Genomic DNA, 20471 nt, shown 5'->3' with positions numbered 1-20471 from the left:
ACGTCGCGTGCAGACGGATACTGTATACTGTATCAGTATCACACTCCTCCCTCCAATAGAAGAATAGCTGTGGGTCAGGGGTTTGGGGTTTCCCAAGTATCTGTACCCAACCTCGGACTCCTGAGCAATACACACGAAGTTGACGCCTCCATAACCGAATTACGTGACAGTAACAGTACCGGAACTCGTACTTTACTGGCCACCATAGCGAGCAGATCACCATCGTGAGCAGATTTTTGGAAGCCTATCAATCTATCCACGCAGCAAATACTGCATGGAACAGCCCGTTTTATAGGTTTCAAGAGGTTCCAGCCTTCTACTAGCATTTCTAAAATGCTCTAGCCTTTTTTATAGCTTTAAAAGCGACTTTATATATATATATATATATATATATATATATCTAGAGATGGCCTCTTTTTCTCTTCTGATTTTACTTGACTTCTTTACCTCTCCTGACTGTCATGCTTTCTCGCCGTTATGGTGGTCGGGAAAGCAGAGCTGTCTCGTGTGGTGTCTCGACAGGGACGGTGTCGAATCTGACGATGGGAGCGTCAGGATCGACACAAGAGCAAGACCGTGTAAGAGGAACGGCGAGGTTGTAAGTAGTGATAAGGTGTCAGGATGTAGTCGAACAACACAATACGTCTCTATGAGAACAGACACCACAAAACACTTCTGACTCACATTCAACTAGTGGGTCAGGTGTTTTGGGGTGTCAACGGTCCATGCCCTTCACTCTTCTTGTGGTGCGGGACTCGACCATGGACTCGAGTCCCGCTTACCTCAGCTATGGGATGTTACTATGACAGTCACGAGAACCAGCTTTAGGAGCTCGTAGTCTAGAGTCCCTTCCTCTACGGTGGGGGGACGCACGAGTAGTAGCCACGCCAGAGATGGGTCGACTATCTGATGCAGTCATCGGAGGGGAGCCACTAATAAACCATTCCGGACGTCCGTACACGTGCGATGGGATCCATGTATCCGTGGAGAAGTGGCACCAGCAAGTATCAACAAAGTGTGCCCCGGTCCAACACGTAACACCGAACAAGGCTCCTTTATCAGCCCTACAGCAGAAGTACCAGTACTAAAAGGCTGCCCCCGATTCCGAAATCGATGCATGAAGGACTGACTACGTACAGGTATTCAAATTACATGTGATAGCAGCGAAGCGTACGTGGTGACCGCAGATACATCACGTCTCTTTCGTACCCTCGTCAGCTAGCCGCGTTATGCGTATTTGTTGGAAGGAAAAAACGAGCTTATATCAGCAGTGCTATCACCCAAAGCCTCACCCATGCGACCCAGCCTAGTTGATGACGTATTCTCACTCAACGCATACACAAACCACACATACACCCCGGCAACCATTACATTCCCCCCTCAGACATATGCCTCGCCGTACGGTGATGGCGAGACGTTGTCCAATTTTTGCAACCAATCACATGCATTGGTCTGATGCCTGCATGCCGTGTCCAGGCGGATGACTGGAGTGGTTGTGGCTGTTTTGTATCGTACGTGCGGGGGTGGGGCTTATACTGCATGGTAGCTTTTTTCTTTTTTTCTTTTCTGACCACCTACACTATTTAGAAGGATTCTTCCACTTCGATTTCCCCCCACTCTTTGGCTGAGGCCCGATCCTGACATTCGATCAGACCAGGTTGTTGTCGTGGTTGTCGTAAGGTTGACCCATACAGACAGATGTGAGAAGTTGGTCCAACATTGCTTTCTTATACAATAGTTACATAAAAAAACATTTTCTCATTTTCAAATGAAAAATATATAAAGTATGTAATGAACAGAGTGGTGGTTGGACGCGGGGGGGGGGGGGGGGGAGGAAGACCAAGATGGCCTAGACCCTTTAGAGGCAGAAAAAAGAAAAGAAGAACGCAAACAAGGCGGCTAAAGTGACGACGTACCGGAAGTATCAATGAGGCGACAGTTTTGCCTCGCATATCGCTTTCTTGTCACCCCTGCTCCCAGAATAAGTGCAATTTGAGCCTCATTTTTAGCATATAAGAAAGCTAAGGAACATGGTCGTCTGTTGACAGTCAAGAAACTACCCGTGAACTCCCATCAACGTTGTTATACACTGCATGCTTTCCAAGTACATGCCTACGCTTTCTATATACCATCTTTTTTTTTTCTTTTTTTTCGATTTCTTCTTCAAATAGAGGGTGGATTATTTGGGTTTTTTTTTTCTCTCTTTTTTTACAAGGAAATTTCCAGTACCCAAGCCGCCATCGCCAAGTCGTCGTCTCCTTCACCCCCAACCTGAACGATACCATCTGCTGCTTGCCGAGAGCAAGGAGGCCTACGTTGGTGTAGACAGGAGCGAAGAGCGTTTCTGTATCGAAGGATACTGACCGAGAAGGGAAAGGAACCATGGCTAAACCTTGGGAATCACACCGTGGGACCATCACCCGACTCTACATAGACGACAAGCTCACATTAAACGAGGTCCGTGAAATCATGCGGGACAAATACAGCTTTGAAGCGTCGTAAGTACGAACAATAAAGAGAAGGAAACCCCCACCCCCCTCCTCTTCTCTTGAACACGACATCTTTTTCTCTTCTTCTTCTTCTTCTTCTTCTTCTTCTTCCTTTCAGAGACTTACACACATATATAGCACTCGCTCATACCGGCAGCGCTTCGATAAATGGGGGCTGCACAAGTACAAGAAAGCCTCCACATCCAGCGGCGGTGGCGGGCTCACTATCGCCCCACCGCGCCCCACTCGAGGCTTCCGCGAAGTCGGGGACGAGGACGGCTGGTACGGCGGCGGTCGTCTCGTCGGCGGTGAACCCTCCTCCTCGTTGTCCTCCATCTTTCGGAGCAGCCCCGCCATCGTGAGGGGCAGCAGTCACCACTCCCTATGCCGGCTGCAGGACCAGCACCAGCACCAGCACCAGTACCCGTACCCGTACCAGCACCAGCACCAGCACCAGCACCAGCACCAGTTCCCCCTGGAACCCTCCTCCCCGCCCTACAGCTTTTCCGGCTGTAATGACGGGGGTGATCACGACGACATGTACTATATGCCTGGTCCTGCCACCAACTTTTGCTCCCACTCGGCTTCTATGCAGCCTAGGAGCTGTCCTACATCTGCAGACATAGATTGGGTATCGTACGTTTATTTGTTTCTTTCTTCTCAATCATTTATTTATTTGCACCTATATATATTACCCTTTCTGTCTCTCTTCTTCCCTGCTCCTTCTTGTCTCATCGCTTTTCTTCCCACCCCTTCTTTACCTCTTCCCCTCACAGTATACATCAAATATCACCTGCCCTTTTCCATCTCGAGACATCTGGGCAACGTCAAATCTATGATGATCGCTGACTTTAGAGAACTTCCAGTAGTCCCGAAGGTGAAATTTCGGGCGACATGGCTGCCAAGGACCTGTTCGGTCTGAGCATGTCTCTCATGGGTTTCGATGAGAGCAGCCATCTTCCGCAGTTGTTCAGGTGAGCGGAATGAGGAGGTTATATGACTTGGCTGTCGGCATGGCCAGTTTACCGGTGAGCATAAACATATGAGTATTTGGCGAGTCTTTTCTCTCCTCTTGTTCCTCTCTTCCTTTTTCGTCGGCTGCTGTGTGGATCGACAGGGAAACCGAGGCCTCTTTGTATGAATCGACGGTTTGTTCCTAGAACAGAAATCCGAGAGTTGAAGCAACATGTATTCTTTACGGAGAAATCCGGTCTTGTCATTCTCTTCACTTATTATAAATCGACTTGGCTATGTTTCTTTTTGGCTCTGATTCTCTTTTTTTTTTATCTTCACCCAATTATTCACGACTGTACATCGGGGATCGAAATTGCCAATGCCAATACATGTTGTATATTACCACGTGGCAGCAGCAAGCTAGTCTTGTCCACAACCCGATGGGTGCTGCCATTGATGGGATATCTAGGTGTCTGCCGTTACCTGATTCATTGCGTTAGCAACATTTTCGAGAAAGCTATGCGAGAGTAGATTGTCGTGGGTTATGTATTTCAGACAAAAGCCATGTCAAAGGCGTAGTCATCAATGCAACTTTGGCTATGTTGACCGTCGTGATAAATTTGTAACATCATGTGAACAGTGAGGGGGAAGAAAGGAGAACAAGGGGCAAGGTACTCACATTTGTTGTAGTTAGTAGAATACGAAGTAGACACCATGTTCCAGGCCGCTGTTAGAAGCTTTTTACCTTGTCAGTTCGACATTCTCCATGTGGAGGCAGATATGAGTACGTGAACGTGAGGTGAAATCAGGGGAATAAATATATCCTCGTAGCCGAAGCTCAGACATATGCTTGTCTTGTTTATTCGATTCATCATGTAGGATGGGAGGAAGGTGCTGGGGTTGAATCCTAATGGAGGTAGACTTACTCAGTATCTGTCGAATAATGTTAGCTTCAAGAGACACACGGTTGAATCCAACGATAACTGAAGAGATTTGCAATGAGGTCAGGTAATGCATGAATGGTATAAATAGTTTGTGTCTGCATCGGTAAACCCGGATAAGACTCGTCATCTAAAGGGTTCATCACAGTATGTGCAAGGGATACAATGTGTATCAGAAGAAAATAAAACTCAAGCTGACCTACCGATTTAGTTCAAGCTGAAGGATTCTACTAGCTCGGTAAGCTGCAGTGTCCATATCTGGCATTACTTGGTGGATGCGTCAGCCTCGACGGTTCGTGTTACGAGGTGAATACAGACGCCTTCAGGGGCTCTCCAATCAGTGGGCGAGGTTTTCTAGGCCTGCCGCAAAGTGGCTTCTCTTGCTCATTCGGTTTTCGGAGCCCAGTGCCGATTCATCATTTGGAGAGTGGAAGGGGTGGTTCGAGGGGATGCAGACGACCTGGTCATACCTTTTATCTGTCATTCTTCATAGTGTTAGCCAGCTATCGCAATAAGTAGTGGCATGAAGAATGTGAGGTAGCGTTGAATATCAGACATAGCCATTTATATCGTCAAGGTAAAACTCAGCCGGTAATTTCCAGCGTATATTAAAAAGAATTGATCATCATGAAAAGAGGGGTTGGTGGTGGAAAGAAAAAAATTGGAACATACCGTCATCACCCTAGATGATATACAACCCCAGTACCGAGCTTTCAAGCTGGACGGTTCCCTCCATTGATCCACTTGGACATGGGATCCTATTGAATATGCAGTTAGCAAAGTTGCTCGCCGAGAATACCAATGATTATGCTGTGCAAAAAGAAGTTGCGTTGTGTGGCATCTTTCAGACTGACGTGTAAAACTAGTTTCATTCCAGTGGTCAAAGACTCTAGTTTGCGGTTTACTTTCTGTCATCAGGAGGATGGGAGGGAAGGACGGAAGAGGAGAATCCGCAGCGTGTGAGGGGGAGGTGATCTTACCATTTTTGCTTGAAGCTGGTGATGGAAGAGAGGGAAAGAAAAAAAATCAGAGCACCTCTTTTGTAAAAAAAAAAAAAAAAAATGTCGGTGTGGGGCGGGAGCTACGACCACTCTCATGACATAAGCGGGTCACGTGAGGCCGTGTTGAATCCGCGCGCATGCCCTCTTAGGCAACGCCAGAAGAGACGCGCGCAACAATGGCGATGAGCGGGTGGGGGAATCCATACTTGTTCATACATGTAATTCCCACTCCTCAGTTACCGACTTTTAATCCCGCGACGTCATTGTACTTTCCGTGTCAATAGTGCTCATATTGTATATACTGCTACTAGTGCAATGCCTGAGATTGCTGAAGGTTCGATCCACGTCTAAGCTGATACTCCTAGTCGCGTTCTGCTAACCCTGAAGCAGTCGCTCGCATCGTCCATTTCCTGCGGCTGAGGCTCGTCGGGAAGCGGATCGCGAGTGCTACGGCCATTGATGATGCCAATGTTTTTGGGAAAGCTGGTACTACGAGCGCCGATGTAGAGAAGGCCCTGGAGGGCAGGACGGTTTGTGGCGACCCCTCGAGAGTTGGTTGATCGTGATCACCACTAAAAGCCTGTCACGCATCTAGGTTGTGTCGGCAGGGAACCAAGGGAAGTATTTCTGGTAAGCGAGCTCTTGGTGAAAATCTAAATACGCTGTTGGCCGAAGAGGCTGAACGTCCAATCCCAGGATAACGCTCGACAAGCCACCGCATGTGGTAATGCATTTTGGAATGACAGGTGAGATTACTTCTTCCAGGAAACCACCTGTAAACGATGCTGGTGTTGACCGGCATGTGCCAGGATGGGTTCATATACGGGGCGACAAAACAGCCTACACAAACTACTACAAGAAGATGAAGGAGTCGGAGTTAGATCAGTGGCCACCGCGGTTCTGGAAGTTCCAAGTTGTCACCGAGGGCGTGCCAGAGACAGAAATCGCCTTCACCGATCCGCGGCGGTTCGGCCGTGTGCGACTGGTTCATTGCCCCGGGGAGTCCATACGGCAATACTCTCCGCTTGTGGAGAATGGACCTGACCCCGTGGTTGACACCGACTCCTTCACCATAGAGTACATGCGGGGCAAGATGAGGGCCCGGCGCGTCCCCATCAAGGCCCTCTTGTTGGACCAGACCGTGATCAGCGGTATCGGAAACTGGGTGGCGGACGAGACGCTGTACCATGCCAAGCTCCACCCAGAACAGTACTGCGACGAGTTTGACGATGAGGCCATCACCAAGCTTTTCGAGTCGATACGCTACGTGTGCCAGACAGCGGTGGACAAGCTGGGCGACTCTGATGAGTTCCCGGAGCATTGGCTCTTCAACCACCGGTGGGACAAGGCCAGGAAGGGCAACTCGTCAAAGCTTCCCAACGGGGAGAAGCTGGCCTTTATCACTGTCGGAGGGCGCACGAGCTGCTATGCCCCCGCAGTACAGAAGAAGAGTAGCGGGATCGCTGCGAGGGTGAAGACGACTGAGAATGCCGATTCAGACGACAGCAGCAGCAAGACACACAAAAGAAAGAAGACTAGTAGTTCCAGGGTGAAGAAGGAGGAGTCGGACGATGACGATACGGGAGGCGATGCAAAGAAGATGAGAAAGCAGTCAGAGATGAAGTCATCCAAGGCAAAGTTGGAGGACGAAAAGGGCACAACGCCGCGCAGAAGATCTGGACGGCTGCAGAAATGAACCTCAGGACACGCTGTAATAAGTAGGGGATTTAGTTAATCACAATAGCTAAGTTTATGCTGAATCTTTTGATTCATCGTCGTTTATTTTTGACGCAAGTTCATGGACACCATGCACCAAAACCAAACTTGCATACACTGGTATGATGCGCTAGATATGCTTAGAAGTCGTCATGACCGCTATCGTGACGTGTTAAAGTTGATTCGGAGAAGAGGGAGAAGAAGAAGAACCAGCCAGATAAAAGTAAACAGTCGCTGTTGCAGAAAAATATTAAACAAAATCAAGGTGTAGAGCCAATGATAATCAAGGTGAGAACCAAGCACTGTCAAACCTCGCATTGTAGCCCAACAGCATAGTTGTGCATCTCGTCCCCCAGGCCCAGCTTCAGTGGTACAATGCTCATGATATTTTTGAAGGGCTGTCCATCCTTCTTGTAATTTGTGATGGGGAGCTGTATCTCCTTCGATTGCGCCATGGCACGAGACACGCGGCGGATGGCGGCCCTGTCTTCACTCGTGATCAGAGACCGTGCCTCCGGCGGAGGGTTCTGGAGGAAACGAGGGTTTCGGCCAAGGACTTCCGGGACCGTGTAGCCGGTGAGCTCGCAGAAACCGTCGGAGGCGTAGATGATGGGCGCGTCGGGCAGGTCGAGGTCGCACAGGGTGAGGGAGACGGAGCAGTCGACGGCGCCAAGGTCAATGGTAGGATTTGGGCGAGCTCTGAGTTGGATCTTTGGTTCCGTTGTAGTATTCCTCGTAAGCATGTGCCTCGGTGTTTCCCCCCACATCCTAAACATAGGAGGGCGACAAGCGGCAACGATTATATTGGATGGGGGAAAGGTGGCGATGAATAAGGGATGGCAGCGTACCAGTACCGACATGACGTCTATCCCGCTGGGACAGTATGATCCCGAGGTGAAGTCGTGAGGACGTGAACTGGCTATCGACTGGGGCGTCCATCGACGTGTCTCGCCGTCCTCTGATGGTTCACACTATACACGAGGCCATGCGTTCGTCCGTAGAGGTTAGTCATTTACATATATTTTTCAGCAAAAGCCGACGGTATCGCGGCCTTCATACTCACGTTGATGAAGGTCAGCCGACCCCATCTATCAATAAAACACCTCTGCTGCAGGTAGTCCATGATTAGGACAGATGCTTCCGGGATAGTAACAACAAGTAGCCGCGTACCATGGAGAAATTGATGTCTACAAAATAACAACGAAGGAGGAAGAGCAAGAGAGAAATGAAGATAGAGAAGGCAACTTGACACCTTTTCTGCTTCCCCTCGCCCCTTCTTGTTCCTTTCTTTCCGTCCGGCTCTCAGCGGTGTGGGGAGGCACGGGCTTGACACCAGAAAACATCCACTCCATTCATGTCTAATCTGCATCGGGAACAGCTCTCCATCAGGGAAAGAAGCATCGAGTCCGGCGATCCAAGGGTTACAGCATAATGGGCCAACATCTTGCGGCCATCGGCACTGAACCAAGCTAATCGAGTGGGGGGAAAGGGGGCAGGGGGTGGGCTGTTAGAAGGTATTGAAAGTTGACGGTATCAAGAGACAAGCTGTATGACATCGGTACTTGGTCTCAGCTTACTTCCAGAGAGAGAAAGGGAGATAGAAAGCGAGAGAGAGAGGGGGAAAGCAAGAGGGAGGGAGGGAGGGAGAGCGAGAGCGAGAGACATGGACAGCATGTTGCCACCACTTACGCATACGGGTTTACATCTACTAATCCTAGTCTGTCTCCCGTAGCGATTTTAAAACACGCTGAGAAATTCGAGATTGGGCCGATGCTTCTCGATAGTGATGGACGGGCCGGAGGTGGGACGATCGAACGGTGGGCCGTCACGGGTTAGAGATCTGGACCGACGGTACAAATCGCCCCAATTTATCTCCCAAGCCTCCCACTAGCATCATACTTTCATTATTACTCAAAGTCTCTTCTTTTCCTTCAAAGGGCAGACGGTCAAAATGCAAGGATCTCTATTATACATCTTGCGAAGCACAATGTAAGCCATGCTACTCAACTACTCACACATACACATCATCTACGAGACCTATCAACCTGGGCGTGTGTGCGCCGCCCCCCAGGCCGTTTTCCTCATCTCTGCGAGGCTCAGGTGATCAGGTGAGAGGAAGAGAGAAGTTTCAGTGTACTAGCACCGAGAGAGAGTTGGAAGTCGGTTGTGGAGCAGCTGCCGGTTTTCCTCATCTAGAAGCTGTCGTGGTTCCATCCAACAATGTTGGCAATGGACATTGACAAACACGACTACTAGCTGGCATGTATATATATGCATGCCGCACAAGGCACTGGTAGTCTCTTGGGGCGAGCTCCTTCGCATTCTAATATTGCCACTATGGGAACGATCATGATTCCGGGAATGGAAGAAACGAGCGAGTATCTTGGGCTATATGTAGGGGTGGATATGACTCGGTGAAGGGAGGACAACGTACAGATCGTGGCCTGTCTTCTTTGACAGGCTTTCCGCAAGCAGCTTGTCCGAATGGGAGTCTCGACCGGAAATCTGAAATCCGATATTTCTTTCGGGCCAAAAAACCATCAGACTTTCTCTCTAGACCGTAGTTAACTTCTCCCCAGAGTCATGACGGATTGAAGGACTCCAGTGGAAATTAGGCGATTGGTTTGTTGTATCCAGACCTCATCGTCAAGCACAAATTCTTATGTAATCCAGAAATACGATTACTATTAGTTAGTCGCCGTCACCACCATCAGGATCGTCTCTTTTTTCTATACTAATACGTAGTATTAATGATACAGTGCCGTTGATTGTTACACCACGACGCGTCCAAAAAATCGATCCCCACCGTGACCTCCCGCCCACCACCCGCGTCTTCAAATTTGTGAGAAACCCTCGATGTTCTAGCAGAAGAAAGGTGTTCCGAGCACATTACTAGTTATCGAGTCATCACGAACGCACGCATCATGTCTCGGCGACTCGTCAACCGAGCTCGCAGTAGCATCCCAGCCGCCAGCCAGTCGCCTGCACCAACTTCGGCCGTCCAGACTGTCGAGTACGAACCGCCCTCATTCCCCCTCACAGATGCAGCCGCCGCGAAGCTGGGCGAGCTATCACGCAACCGCGAGACGCTCGCGTACCAGGTCCAGATAAAGGAGTCCCTGCGGCAGCTAGCTCTGGCCGTGTACGACGTGAACAGCCGACTACTCGCTGAGCGGAACCGTCTCGAGCAGATGCGCACGCGCCGCCAAGACCGCGGCACCGACAAGCTACCGGAGGAGGACCGCCTGGAGGCGCACGTGGCCGACCTGGAGACCCAGGTCGATGCGCTTTCGCGGCGTTGCGAGGCAGCCACAAGGTCGGCCATTGACCAACGAGCCGCGCTCGAAGACGAGGCAACCCTGCTGGGCGAGCTGTACACGACTGCCACCACGAGGCGCACGCAGGAACCACCGGAGGAGCAACACGGTGAAGACAACGAGGAGCAGCAGCAGCAGCCTCGGTACGTTCCTAGCACCCTCGAGAGCCTACGTGAGGGAGCGTCCCGCAAGAGGCGGGAGTACGACGCCATGCCCCACTACCAACGATACGCTCTCGACAACGACTACATTTCGTTCAAGAAGCTTTGCCACGACGGCATAGCCGGTGATGATGGCCCCCCGCTTCCCGACGCCTCGAGATGGTTCCGTGACGATGGGACTCCCATCCTGAGCACTGCCACGAACACCAACGGTCATGGTGCCGGTGCCGAAGGGGACGGCGACGATGACGATGACGACGTGGCTGTGGCCCGCGAAGTCATCAGCCTCAACTGCCCGTTGACGCTGCGTCTGCTAGAGGAGCCCTACAGCAACAAGAAATGCAAGCATACGTTTGAGAAGAGCGCCATCCTGGACTACTTGGGCAACAGCACGGGGCCCATGCAGTGTCCTCAGACGGGCTGTGCGGAGGTGAGTCGTCTTGCCTCGGTTTCTCTCTCCTCTTGCATGTATAAATTCGAGAAACTGATACCGTCCATCTTGCTTTACCGCTAGATGTTCACACGCCGAAACTTTAACCAGGACTTCTACCTGGATGATGTTATTATGCATCGAGTTCAGCGCGCGAAGCAGGCGCAGGACGCTGATGAGATGGATGTAGAATCCGAGGCCGGCGATGAGGTATGACGTATTGCTGCCGGACGGCCAACGCAACCGCGATATGAACACGATGAATGTGGCATGATACCACAATAGGCGATATCATTACATCGTCACTTGTTCATCTGTGGCCAACTACCGAAGCCATCATTGTTCGAGTACGGTCTAGTTGGCCACACGAACAGAACAAAAAAGGAGAGCAAGAACGTTCATTGGCGCCAACGAATGTTGACCTAGCTGGTCGGGTCCGCAAGCCAGAGTTTCCTACGATGGCTAGCGCCCCTCCTGCGTATGTTTGCCCAAAATGGGAATGCGTTCAGCTGATATGAAGCTCTACGGTCCAATGACCTGCTTGGCGAGGTTTGGGTTACCCTCGCGGACCCGAAGCTTGGTGGTCTAGAAAGGCGCGTCGGATACCGGAGCCGCACCCTTGACCAGGCACGGGCCCATATGGCCGTCGATCACGAAGCCATCGAGCTCTCCCGCAAGCTTTGTGCAAGATGAAAAGTGGATGGTTTTCTCAGCACATCAGCGCCAGCAACAATATACCCTCGTTCGGGCGATTGGCAGTGCTTACTATATACCGTGTAATAATGATCTACACAGCCAAACAAGATTTCGGCTCGCCTGTACCTTCTATTGTATCCCCTCTCCTCTACATTCCTCTTGTTACAATAATGGTACATCATCTCGCCAGCTCGTAGGCACGGCCTTGTCCATCCTGTAGGGCAACAGTCAGGGTTCCGGCTCCCTCCTGACGGCCAGGAAGTAGTTGCCAATCTTCTCACTGCCCCGGACCTCCCTCCACCCGAGGCCGGGGACGTAGACGACGCCCATGACGCGCGAGACACCCCAGCCGGGCTTCTCGGAGAAGTAGCGGCACAGCTCGTGGTCGTTGATATACTTGTTCCAATCGTGGGTGCCGGGGGGCACGATGCGCAGCAGGTCCTCGGCGACGAGGTTGGTGGTGAACCAGCTGATCCACGTGCGGGCGATGGTGCTCATGACGAGCCAGCCGCCCGGCTTGACGAAGGGGAGAACCCCGTCGAGGAAGTCGGCCGGCCGGTCGATGTGCTCGATGACCTCAAAGACGGAGACGACGTCGAAGGAGGCCGGGGCGGCGTCGAGGTCCTCGATGGCGCACTGCCGGTACGTCAGGCGCGACGCCAGGGACGGGTCCTTGCGCGCATGCGCCCGGGCCACGGCCAGAACCTCGGGCGTCGGGTCGATGGCCGTCACGCTCCGCGTCGTGGGGAGGCGCGCCGCGCTCTCGGCGAAGATGCCGCCGCCGCAGCCGACGTCCAGGTATGCGAGTCCTGCTGCCGCCGAGCCCGGGCCCGAGCTCGGGCCAGAGTTGGCCAGGCAGGAGGCGATGAAGTCGTGGCGGAGAGGGTTCATCAGGTGTAGGAGTCTCGACGAGCCGTGCGGGTCCCACCAGTCGGCTGCGAGGTGGTTGAAGTGCGACACTTCGTCTGGGTTGACCGACGACGTTTTTGAGGACGATGGTGACGATATATGACGCCTCTGCTGTTGCTGTCGTCTTCGTTGTTGTTGTTGTCGCGAAGCTGGCCGTGGGAAAGGGGCGACAGCCGCGGGTATAGATGCTGCCGCCGCCGCCGCCAATCGACGTGGGGCTGCTGCATTGAGAGATGAGAGGCCGGCGGCGGCAAACCGTAGCGGAGAAGCCATTGTTTGAGCTTCTGTAGCGGGGGGCGAGAGAGGGAGTGGGGTGGGTGGAACGGGAGGAAAAGTTCGGGTCGGGTCGATTGAGAGGGCGAGAAAGTTGGATGGATGCACGGTGATTGTAGTTGATGAGGGTTGAGCAGTTGAAGTTTTGGCCGGGTGGGTCCCGGGTACTTGGGATGCAAATCTAAGACTGGGAGGACAACGGCATGTCGGACAGAGGCAGTGTATAACTATTTATGATGTTGATAGAATAGGTTCAGATTCTCTGTTTTGATAGAACCATCTCTTGATGTCCTAATGCCATGATGCCAATGTCCCTTGTTATTGTTCAGAAGCTAGCCCATCAGGCAATTCTTCATGGTAGTAGACGTGTGCCGTGTTATGTGACTTCTCAACCACGCTGTACGGATGCTCCAACAGATGAAGCTGCGCCATGAGGCCAATGCCATTGATCTCATTGATATTCCGGTATTAGTCCAAAGTGACAGACAAGCTGCTTTGGCGGAAGAACAGATGAAAGTGAATCTAGACCCAGAGAGGGTAGAACAAATGCGTCATTGGTTACCGTGAATATGAGGCGAAATATACAAGGCTCGACGTGAAATAAAAGGGAAGGCTGGTCTGTGGCTTGTAGGAACGTGTAATTGCAGTCGTTGTTTTGTTCAGAAAGGTCCATGTACTACCTCCGTACTACTACTTTCAGATGAATTAAATGATTCTACAAAACAATTCACCGTACTAAGAAGGGGGGAGGCAATATTTTCTTCCTCTTTATCTTAGTCAACTTCTTGCGGGTGTTATGCTATGAGAAAGCGTCAAATTGTATAATACAGTCGACCATATGAGCAAACAATGCTCTCCCTCCCGTGTTTTTACTACATCTTCCCCCCGAGGCCAGTCCATCCTGTCGCTAGGTTGATGAACCTTGTAGGACAGTCTGCCATCCAAAAAGAGTATGCTCTTTTCCGACTTACAGATGATGCCAACATCTTCAAGCAATGTCTGGGGGGATTGCCTACCCGGCACAAGCATAACGCGGCTCTATTCGACCGAAGAGATACAGGATTACCTGAGCCGGGAACTATGTGTGCACGTATGCCGAGGGTCCTCTGCAAAGCCTGTGTATTCTCCATAGTATGTACATGTATCATTTGAATCCCAAGATATGGTGATGGTGGCCTTATTGTGTAGAAAATCTTGTAAAAGTCTTGAGTAGAACTTGCGTGGTTGGTACATGTAGTCTTACACTTCTACGACGGGACGCAGAAAGAAAGAGCTGGTCAAGAGCGGCGGTAAACTTCTCCGGACTAGTTTCCCCATCATTGTCTTTCGTCACAAGTCCTCCGCGCTGGTTTAACCGAGTCGCTGCCCTCCAACCTTCTATCTTTTCCCTTCTCGCTTCATAGGGTGGGAGGTGAGAAACCCCCTCGCCCCGCGGAGTCGCTAGGATAGCAGCCAGTCTGGCTTAGCATGGGATGGACTGGGCGTAATGTAATATCATACAGTGGAAGACAACCTTCGAGGAACCTTTCTCGCCCGACCTCCGACATATATCTCTTATTCCTTGGGAGAAGCGGTTTCGTAGATCATCCTCATGACGCGTATCGAGCGACTCGTACGAATCTATGGCAGCCACTACTTCTATTCCTAGCAGATGTGAATGTCAAGCTCGGAACCCACTTGAGTCGGTGTTTGCTCTCGTAATGATAGCGCATCCAAGAGAGCAAAAGCCTCGGGGGCCTTCTGTTTCCTCTGTAGACCAGATGGCTGCATAGTCGACTCGAAGCCATACTACCGCACACAGGGGGCAGATGATATGAGACCTCGTATCGTAAATGCAGCTGATAGTATGGATGAATGAAGGGGGAGCCGCAAAAGGCATGCAGATTTAACGAAAAGGGGACAGGGAAAGAACGTAATAGTAATAGACAGAAGTGAAGATGGTGGCCGGAGAGACACACGGACATTCCGCTCTCGAGCGTCATTACACCTTGAGAGAGCGACGGGGTTGCTACCACCTCTTCTCTTCACACGTACATCTTCTTTCCTGAACATGCCTAGAATGGGGAACACATGTGTCAGCTCGACACCGCTGAGAGGTTATTGTTGTTGCGTCACTGACATCGTCAGGGCTCGTCGGCCCTGTGGTACGTGGGTGGCAGACTCTGCCCCCATAAGAATATCTCGTTGCTTCTAAACCTCAGATTGTAGTTTGTAGTTGCATACAACATATAATATACAACCAAGATTCACATATTCAACAGGTCATGACCCCAGTTTGCAGCAGACTCTTCCAAAAGAAAACTGAGCTGAAAACATCAACCGACTGTCTGAAGAGTACTTGAAGAACCCACCACATCTGCATGAGATCTGCAACCTGAAGTTCCCTCTGAAACCTCTCTTCTGAAACCCCCCACCCCTCTCACTACCTCCATCAGTTACCATAGCCACCACTTCTCAGGCACGCAGTCTTCCGGTCAAACTGGACGCGGCAGACTTATCAAACTTTAGGATCACTGGGGACAACTTTCCCCAATGTAAAACTTCATGGACTGCTGCTTTCAAGGTCTCCGGCCTCTGGACCCTCGTCAAGGGTGACCGCACAGACGGAGACAGCTTCGAAGAGGACGATGCCAAAGCCCTCATGTATCTCATCTCTGCTGTAGATGGAGACCTGCTTCCCCTGGTTACATCCGAGGATACTGCAGCAGAGGTTTAGGTCCTCCTCAATGATCGGTTTGACAGAGACACCGGTCACAGCACCATCCAGCTCTCCCGGAACCTCGTCTCTCTCTCCGCTACCAACAAGGACAAGACCTCCAAGTCCGTCTAGGCAACTTTCACCAGCTCTGGACAAAGCTCTCTAAGCGCTGCTCCCATTCTAACCCGGAACTGGCTCGTGCCCTCAATCCGATGACAAGATCAGACACCATCAAAAGTTCTTTCTTCCTGACCACACTACCTGATTCGATGGACACCATCATCGACAACCTGTCAACAAGCGGGAGAAACACCTTCCAGGACATCGAGTCCAAGATGCTTGACATTGCCTCCCGCACTCAGGACGACCAGTCCCAAGCAGGATATTACACGAACACCGCTCGGAAGGCAAGCGGCAACAACCCCAAACTTGGACCCCAGTCAAACCCATCCAGATCATCCATTGTTTCTAGCCTCTCCTTTTGATGGAGCTCGACCATGTTCTCCCATTGTATTTTTAGCACCTGCATACATGCACGAAACTGCATCGTAGGAAGCTGCAGTGACCCTCTTCGCTCAGGCTTAATTCTGCGTCCTTGATGCAAGTATTACGTGCAGCCGACATCGTCGTAGAAATAATCGCGCAGATTCAACCCTAGCCCCCCGGTACATGTACCGAGAGCATATGATTGATGTAATCTGATTCGTTGCGACGCGTCCTGTACTCCGTGTTCGGTATTTGTATTCCCGCAATCTGGATGGGACGGAGCAAGATGCTTCAGTCAGCCGGCAGTCAGCAAATTCATTGACCGGTAACCGCGGTGTCCACGTATACCTCGGAGGACCTGCGGAGCCAGGCAATATCCTCAATCTCCACCCTGGCGGACGTGTAGATGCATTCTGCACAACCACATTACGGCATACAGTGCTCCCCCATAATAAATGGATGCCGAGAAATTCGCTGCATGTATCGTAGTGATACGTACTCCGTAATATCTATTACGAGTATAGCCCGCGATTCCCGGGGTGCCTAGGGATTCCAAGCGTCAAGCATAGGTGACAAGCTTGTCTGCCAAGAACCAGCTGCTCCGCAGTCCGCACGGCATGTGATCCATGCTTCCGTGCTCTATCAGATGTGCAATGTGTGCGGGGGTGACGCGTCTATCTTTTATGGAGAGGCAGGTGTATTATTATATTGGCAGTAGGTGAAGACCGTGATGTCGCAGCAGTTGAACGGTATATATCGATGCAGTTCAATGGAACAACGGGCAAAAAGGCCGACGGGCACGTGTCAAAAAGGCATAGCTGAACGCATACAAAGGAAGAAAAGGGGCACCGGAGGCCGCAGCGTCATATGACCAGTCAAATTCAAGGTCAAAAGAGATATCGTATTACATCAAGGCTGATTGATTCTGGAAGGCTTCTTGGCTATCAGTACAGAAGCAATTCGGTGGACAATCGACGGCTGCAGCAAAGGTATCAGACTTCTCTGAGCTGTAATATAACTTGAGCCTCTTGTAGTCCTATTTCCAACTAGAGCCATGATATGGGAGAATTACACGACACAGGCGATCTTGAGATTTTCTTACAGACTACGACGCATCCTGGGCCGTTTGCCCAGCATTGTGTTAGGCACACGAGTTGAAGAGAAACAGATTCCCGCTGCGATGGTACAGTTGTGACAAAGGTGCAAATGGTCAACACGATGACCAACAGATCAGTTGGTGAATAAGCTGTGGACAGCAGTCGAGGCTGGGCGGTGTGTGCGTGTGTGTGCGTCTGGTCTTTACGTAGATGCATTGGAGCTCCTAGTCCAACATCAATGATGGGCACCTCGGATTCGGGCAAGAAAAGGCCATCTGGTCCGACAGTGCGGGCGCCATCTTCCCGCTCAACGGCGTGCCGCTTAGTGACGACAAGCCGGCGTCCTGTAACGACGCCTCGTGCCACCTGTTCCTGGCTCCCGAGGAGGCGGCGCCCTTCCGGATGATGCCTATCACCAACACCTTTGAGGGGTGACAAGGCTCACGTCTACACTGTATCACGCGAGGCGTATGGCCGCGTGCGCATCTTCGTGCTGGAGAACGCATCCGGGCTCGAGGAGACCGAGTCGTGGCGTCTGGTAGACAGGCAGCTCAGCTTCAAAACCACGCAGCTGGCCGAGGGCCTCACACTGACCTCTGACGGCCGCGACTACGAGCGTGAGACGGGCATGTGGGAACGTCAACGTGCTGATCAGCCTTTGACGTGTACGAGACACGCGGGTCCGAGGACCGTGTCAGCGACGCCGTCGTCCTCAAGATTGGCGCCCGCTGGACGCACCACCACCTCCAGCAGGTCGAGGTCTCTGTCACCGCGGGGGCCAATGACTCGGAGCCGGCCTGGCAGCGCTTTTCCGAGCAGACAGACGTGGGCAGCCGGGCGGCTGGGGTGCCCAGCATGATCCTCTTCAACCAGTCGTTCAACATCTAGGCCAGCACGTCCCCAAGCCGGCGTACACCAGCATGCCGGAACCCAAGAAGCCACATTGCTATGCGCATCATGCTCCGCTCAGCACAGGCAGCTCCGCGGCCCCGGCATGGGCGCCTTCCAGCCTAGCAACTCGGCCGAGACGGGCTTCGCCGTCAGGGGCTTCGGTTATGACACCATCAGCAGCTACGATAACCTAGAGACCACCTCCGCTCGCACAGGTCCAAGAGCGGCGTCAACTACCCGTCCGGCTGCATCATCCATGGCAAGCACTCTGACACGCTTTTCTTGCAGCCCCTACGCGGCCTCATCTCCAGCAACGCTGTGCAGTCGTCGCTCTCTTCTTCTAGGCTGGCTGGCTCAAGGTCGGCCACGTCGGCGAGTCTATCCAGTTCCTGCCCTACGACAACGATCTCGGCTCCTTCCTCCCTAACTCCGTCAACGGCGTCATCTTTGACTACGAGTATGTCGGCCCCAACCCCTTTGGCTCCTCCATCGACGGTGAGGACGTCTTCGCTGACGCCATCAGGAAGGCCCACGCCAAGGCCGGCGTGAATGCCACTTTCGTCGATGACTTATTCAGCCACCACTCGGAGGAGGGTGAGATCCACTGCGGTTCGAACATGCCGAGGCAGACGGACATTCCCTGGTGGAAACAATGGTCCCCAGCATCTCACTCACTCAGCCATGCTTACATGCACTGAGTGTTCCAGCCATAGGAGTAAATGCAGGTGTTCTATTTGAAGAAGAAGGAGAAGAGGATAGATACTACCAGCCAAGTAATTATGTCAACTGGTAGCTTAGAGCCTGTGAGTGAGGGTCGATTTGCCGATAGACATAGGCATCGTTTATTGAAGTATATATCAGATATCGACTTCAAGACCCGACCAGAGCTCCACGGTGGAGTCTGTTCATACGGGAGTAGACAAAAACCAGTTTGAGTGTCCGGGGTTCCACGAGGACGAGTATTATTACTAGTAGGCATATATTCCACGAACGGTATTCCCAAGCCCCCTTGTCGTCTTCCGACACTATGATGTACTACCTGTACATGTACTACAGTACTGCTAGAAAACAGGTTTTAAATCCTTTCCCGTCAAACAATACTCGTACATGAACTCGTAACTGGCGGCCCGTCCTTCTGCCCACCCTGCCGTGAGAGATGGTCTGGGACTCCGTGGGCTCTATCATATTCCTGTTTAATAATATATTATAATCAAAGTGACGCATTGACCCATGAAGTTCGAGAAGCCACACGTTACACACATGGAGTTACGTGGCATTCTTCAAGTCTTTCTGTGCGTAAGTACATGTAAGTAAGCTACACCCTGGTAGACAACTTGTCACTTGAATGTTGTCATGGCCATTGTTGTGGATTGTAGATAGAAGGAGGAGGAGAAAGAGGAGGGGTTTAGCCGGTGTTTCTCGTACAAACAATGTCCAACCGGTCGTCGATTTCTCCCTGGGGAAAGGGAAGAGGGGGGGGGGCTCTTTTTTTGCGCACGCGCGCCGAAAAGGGGCAAGGTCACTGTCAATGGAAATATGCACCACAAGGGGGGGAAAGATATCACAAGCACCGGGAGTAATAGCGACTTCACTCGTATGTGTCCACATCTGCCACGCGACCATGGACGAGTGATTAATAAACACAAATATTGGGGACCAATAAGTCAGAGGTACAAAGGAGAGCGTGTTATCCTCCTCCCGAGACACTGGTGGACGGCCGACAATACCCTAGGAGTCGGGCAGATGAGGTCATCGGACCCAATATAGGGTAGTATGATGCCCAAAGATTGAAACAACATAGCCTCGGAGCCTTTCGGTGCGTGCGTGCGTGCGTGCGTGCGTGCGTGTGTAAGCTCGTCCTAGGCATGCATAGCTCGGGATGAAGACTAGAAGAAGGATGTATGAATCTCCGCCTGGCCGCAGTAGTACAGGCCGATTGGTTGTCGTCTATGTATGTATGATGTCTGTTCAATCCTCCTGTTCAGGACACACGATGGTGATGGATGTCCCGGTTGGATAAGCCGGAAGACATTGACGAGCAAGTGAAACCGCTGACGATGTTTCTGAGAGAAGTCAAAAAAAAAAAAAAATCCAAGCCTCGCTTTTGACTGGCAAGACCGAACAACACTTGGGGAGGGGGGGGAGAGAGGGGGAGAAACTCTCTATCGTTCTCGTGATGCGTCTTTTCTCTGCCGGGCGACAAGAGATAACTAACTCGAGAACGTTATTGATGTAATGCCAACTTGAGCACCAACAATTTTGCCATTAATACGTCTCGTTTTGGTATCAATGATGCTGCGTATGTGAAGCAGCATGGAAATCATCAGCTGACCCTCCCCGTGTTTGTCACACTACCATGCAACATGCTCAACATTGTACCACGGCGTGCGTCATGCCATGTCATGTCGGTGA

General features: G+C 51.6%; 8 protein-coding genes across 8 annotated transcripts; 6 read left to right on the top strand and 2 right to left on the bottom strand.

Annotated features, from left to right (window-relative positions):
• Window positions 1-2382: 2382 nt before the first annotated feature.
• Window positions 2383-3467, top strand: GMORB2_0892 (uncharacterized protein; the record flags this gene model as incomplete). The annotated part of the gene is made up of 3 exons (XM_035462876.1): window positions 2383-2457; window positions 2647-3125; window positions 3356-3467. 3 exons carry the CDS (start codon window positions 2383-2385, stop codon window positions 3465-3467), a joined length of 666 nt encoding a protein of 221 aa, XP_035324300.1.
• Window positions 3468-5700: 2233 nt separating this feature from the next.
• On the top strand, window positions 5701-7081 carry GMORB2_0891 (formamidopyrimidine-DNA glycosylase; the record flags this gene model as incomplete). Its single annotated transcript, XM_035462875.1, has 4 exons — window positions 5701-5719; window positions 5776-5915; window positions 5981-6015; window positions 6082-7081. The coding sequence occupies 4 exons, from the start codon at window positions 5701-5703 to the stop codon at window positions 7079-7081; spliced, it is 1194 nt and encodes a 397-aa protein (XP_035324299.1).
• A 325-nt stretch (window positions 7082-7406) lies between these two features.
• On the bottom strand, window positions 7407-7868 carry GMORB2_0890 (pre-rRNA-processing protein SRD1; the record flags this gene model as incomplete). Its single annotated transcript, XM_035462874.1, has 1 exon — window positions 7407-7868. The coding sequence occupies one exon, from the start codon at window positions 7866-7868 to the stop codon at window positions 7407-7409; it is 462 nt and encodes a 153-aa protein (XP_035324298.1).
• Window positions 7869-10025: 2157 nt separating this feature from the next.
• GMORB2_0889 (Zinc-finger of the MIZ type in Nse subunit) lies at window positions 10026-11225 on the top strand (the record flags this gene model as incomplete). Its single annotated transcript, XM_035462873.1, has 2 exons — window positions 10026-11009; window positions 11094-11225. 2 exons carry the CDS (start codon window positions 10026-10028, stop codon window positions 11223-11225), a joined length of 1116 nt encoding a protein of 371 aa, XP_035324297.1.
• A 708-nt stretch (window positions 11226-11933) lies between these two features.
• On the bottom strand, window positions 11934-12887 carry GMORB2_0888 (2-polyprenyl-6-hydroxyphenyl methylase / 3-demethylubiquinone-9 3-methyltransferase; the record flags this gene model as incomplete). Its single annotated transcript, XM_035462872.1, has 1 exon — window positions 11934-12887. The coding sequence occupies one exon, from the start codon at window positions 12885-12887 to the stop codon at window positions 11934-11936; it is 954 nt and encodes a 317-aa protein (XP_035324296.1).
• Window positions 12888-15151: 2264 nt separating this feature from the next.
• On the top strand, window positions 15152-16070 carry GMORB2_0887 (uncharacterized protein; the record flags this gene model as incomplete). The annotated part of the gene is made up of 3 exons (XM_035462871.1): window positions 15152-15160; window positions 15346-15597; window positions 15732-16070. The coding sequence occupies 3 exons, from the start codon at window positions 15152-15154 to the stop codon at window positions 16068-16070; spliced, it is 600 nt and encodes a 199-aa protein (XP_035324295.1).
• Window positions 16071-17289: 1219 nt separating this feature from the next.
• GMORB2_0886 (protein-arginine deiminase) lies at window positions 17290-18056 on the top strand (the record flags this gene model as incomplete). Its single annotated transcript, XM_035462870.1, is given in 4 exon segments — window positions 17290-17304; window positions 17397-17536; window positions 17598-17806; window positions 17824-18056. The coding sequence occupies 4 exon segments, from the start codon at window positions 17290-17292 to the stop codon at window positions 18054-18056; spliced, it is 597 nt and encodes a 198-aa protein (XP_035324294.1).
• A 106-nt stretch (window positions 18057-18162) lies between these two features.
• On the top strand, window positions 18163-18757 carry GMORB2_0885 (protein-arginine deiminase; the record flags this gene model as incomplete). Its single annotated transcript, XM_035462869.1, has 3 exons — window positions 18163-18220; window positions 18256-18377; window positions 18404-18757. 3 exons carry the CDS (start codon window positions 18163-18165, stop codon window positions 18755-18757), a joined length of 534 nt encoding a protein of 177 aa, XP_035324293.1.
• Between the last annotated feature and the right edge of the window lie 1714 nt (window positions 18758-20471).

This window comes from Geosmithia morbida (assembly GCF_012550715.1).
Source record: "Geosmithia morbida isolate 1262 chromosome Unknown scaffold_1, whole genome shotgun sequence".
NCBI classification, from domain to species: Eukaryota; Fungi; Ascomycota; class Sordariomycetes; order Hypocreales; family Bionectriaceae; genus Geosmithia; species Geosmithia morbida.
This window is presented reverse-complemented; position numbering and strand designations above follow the sequence as displayed.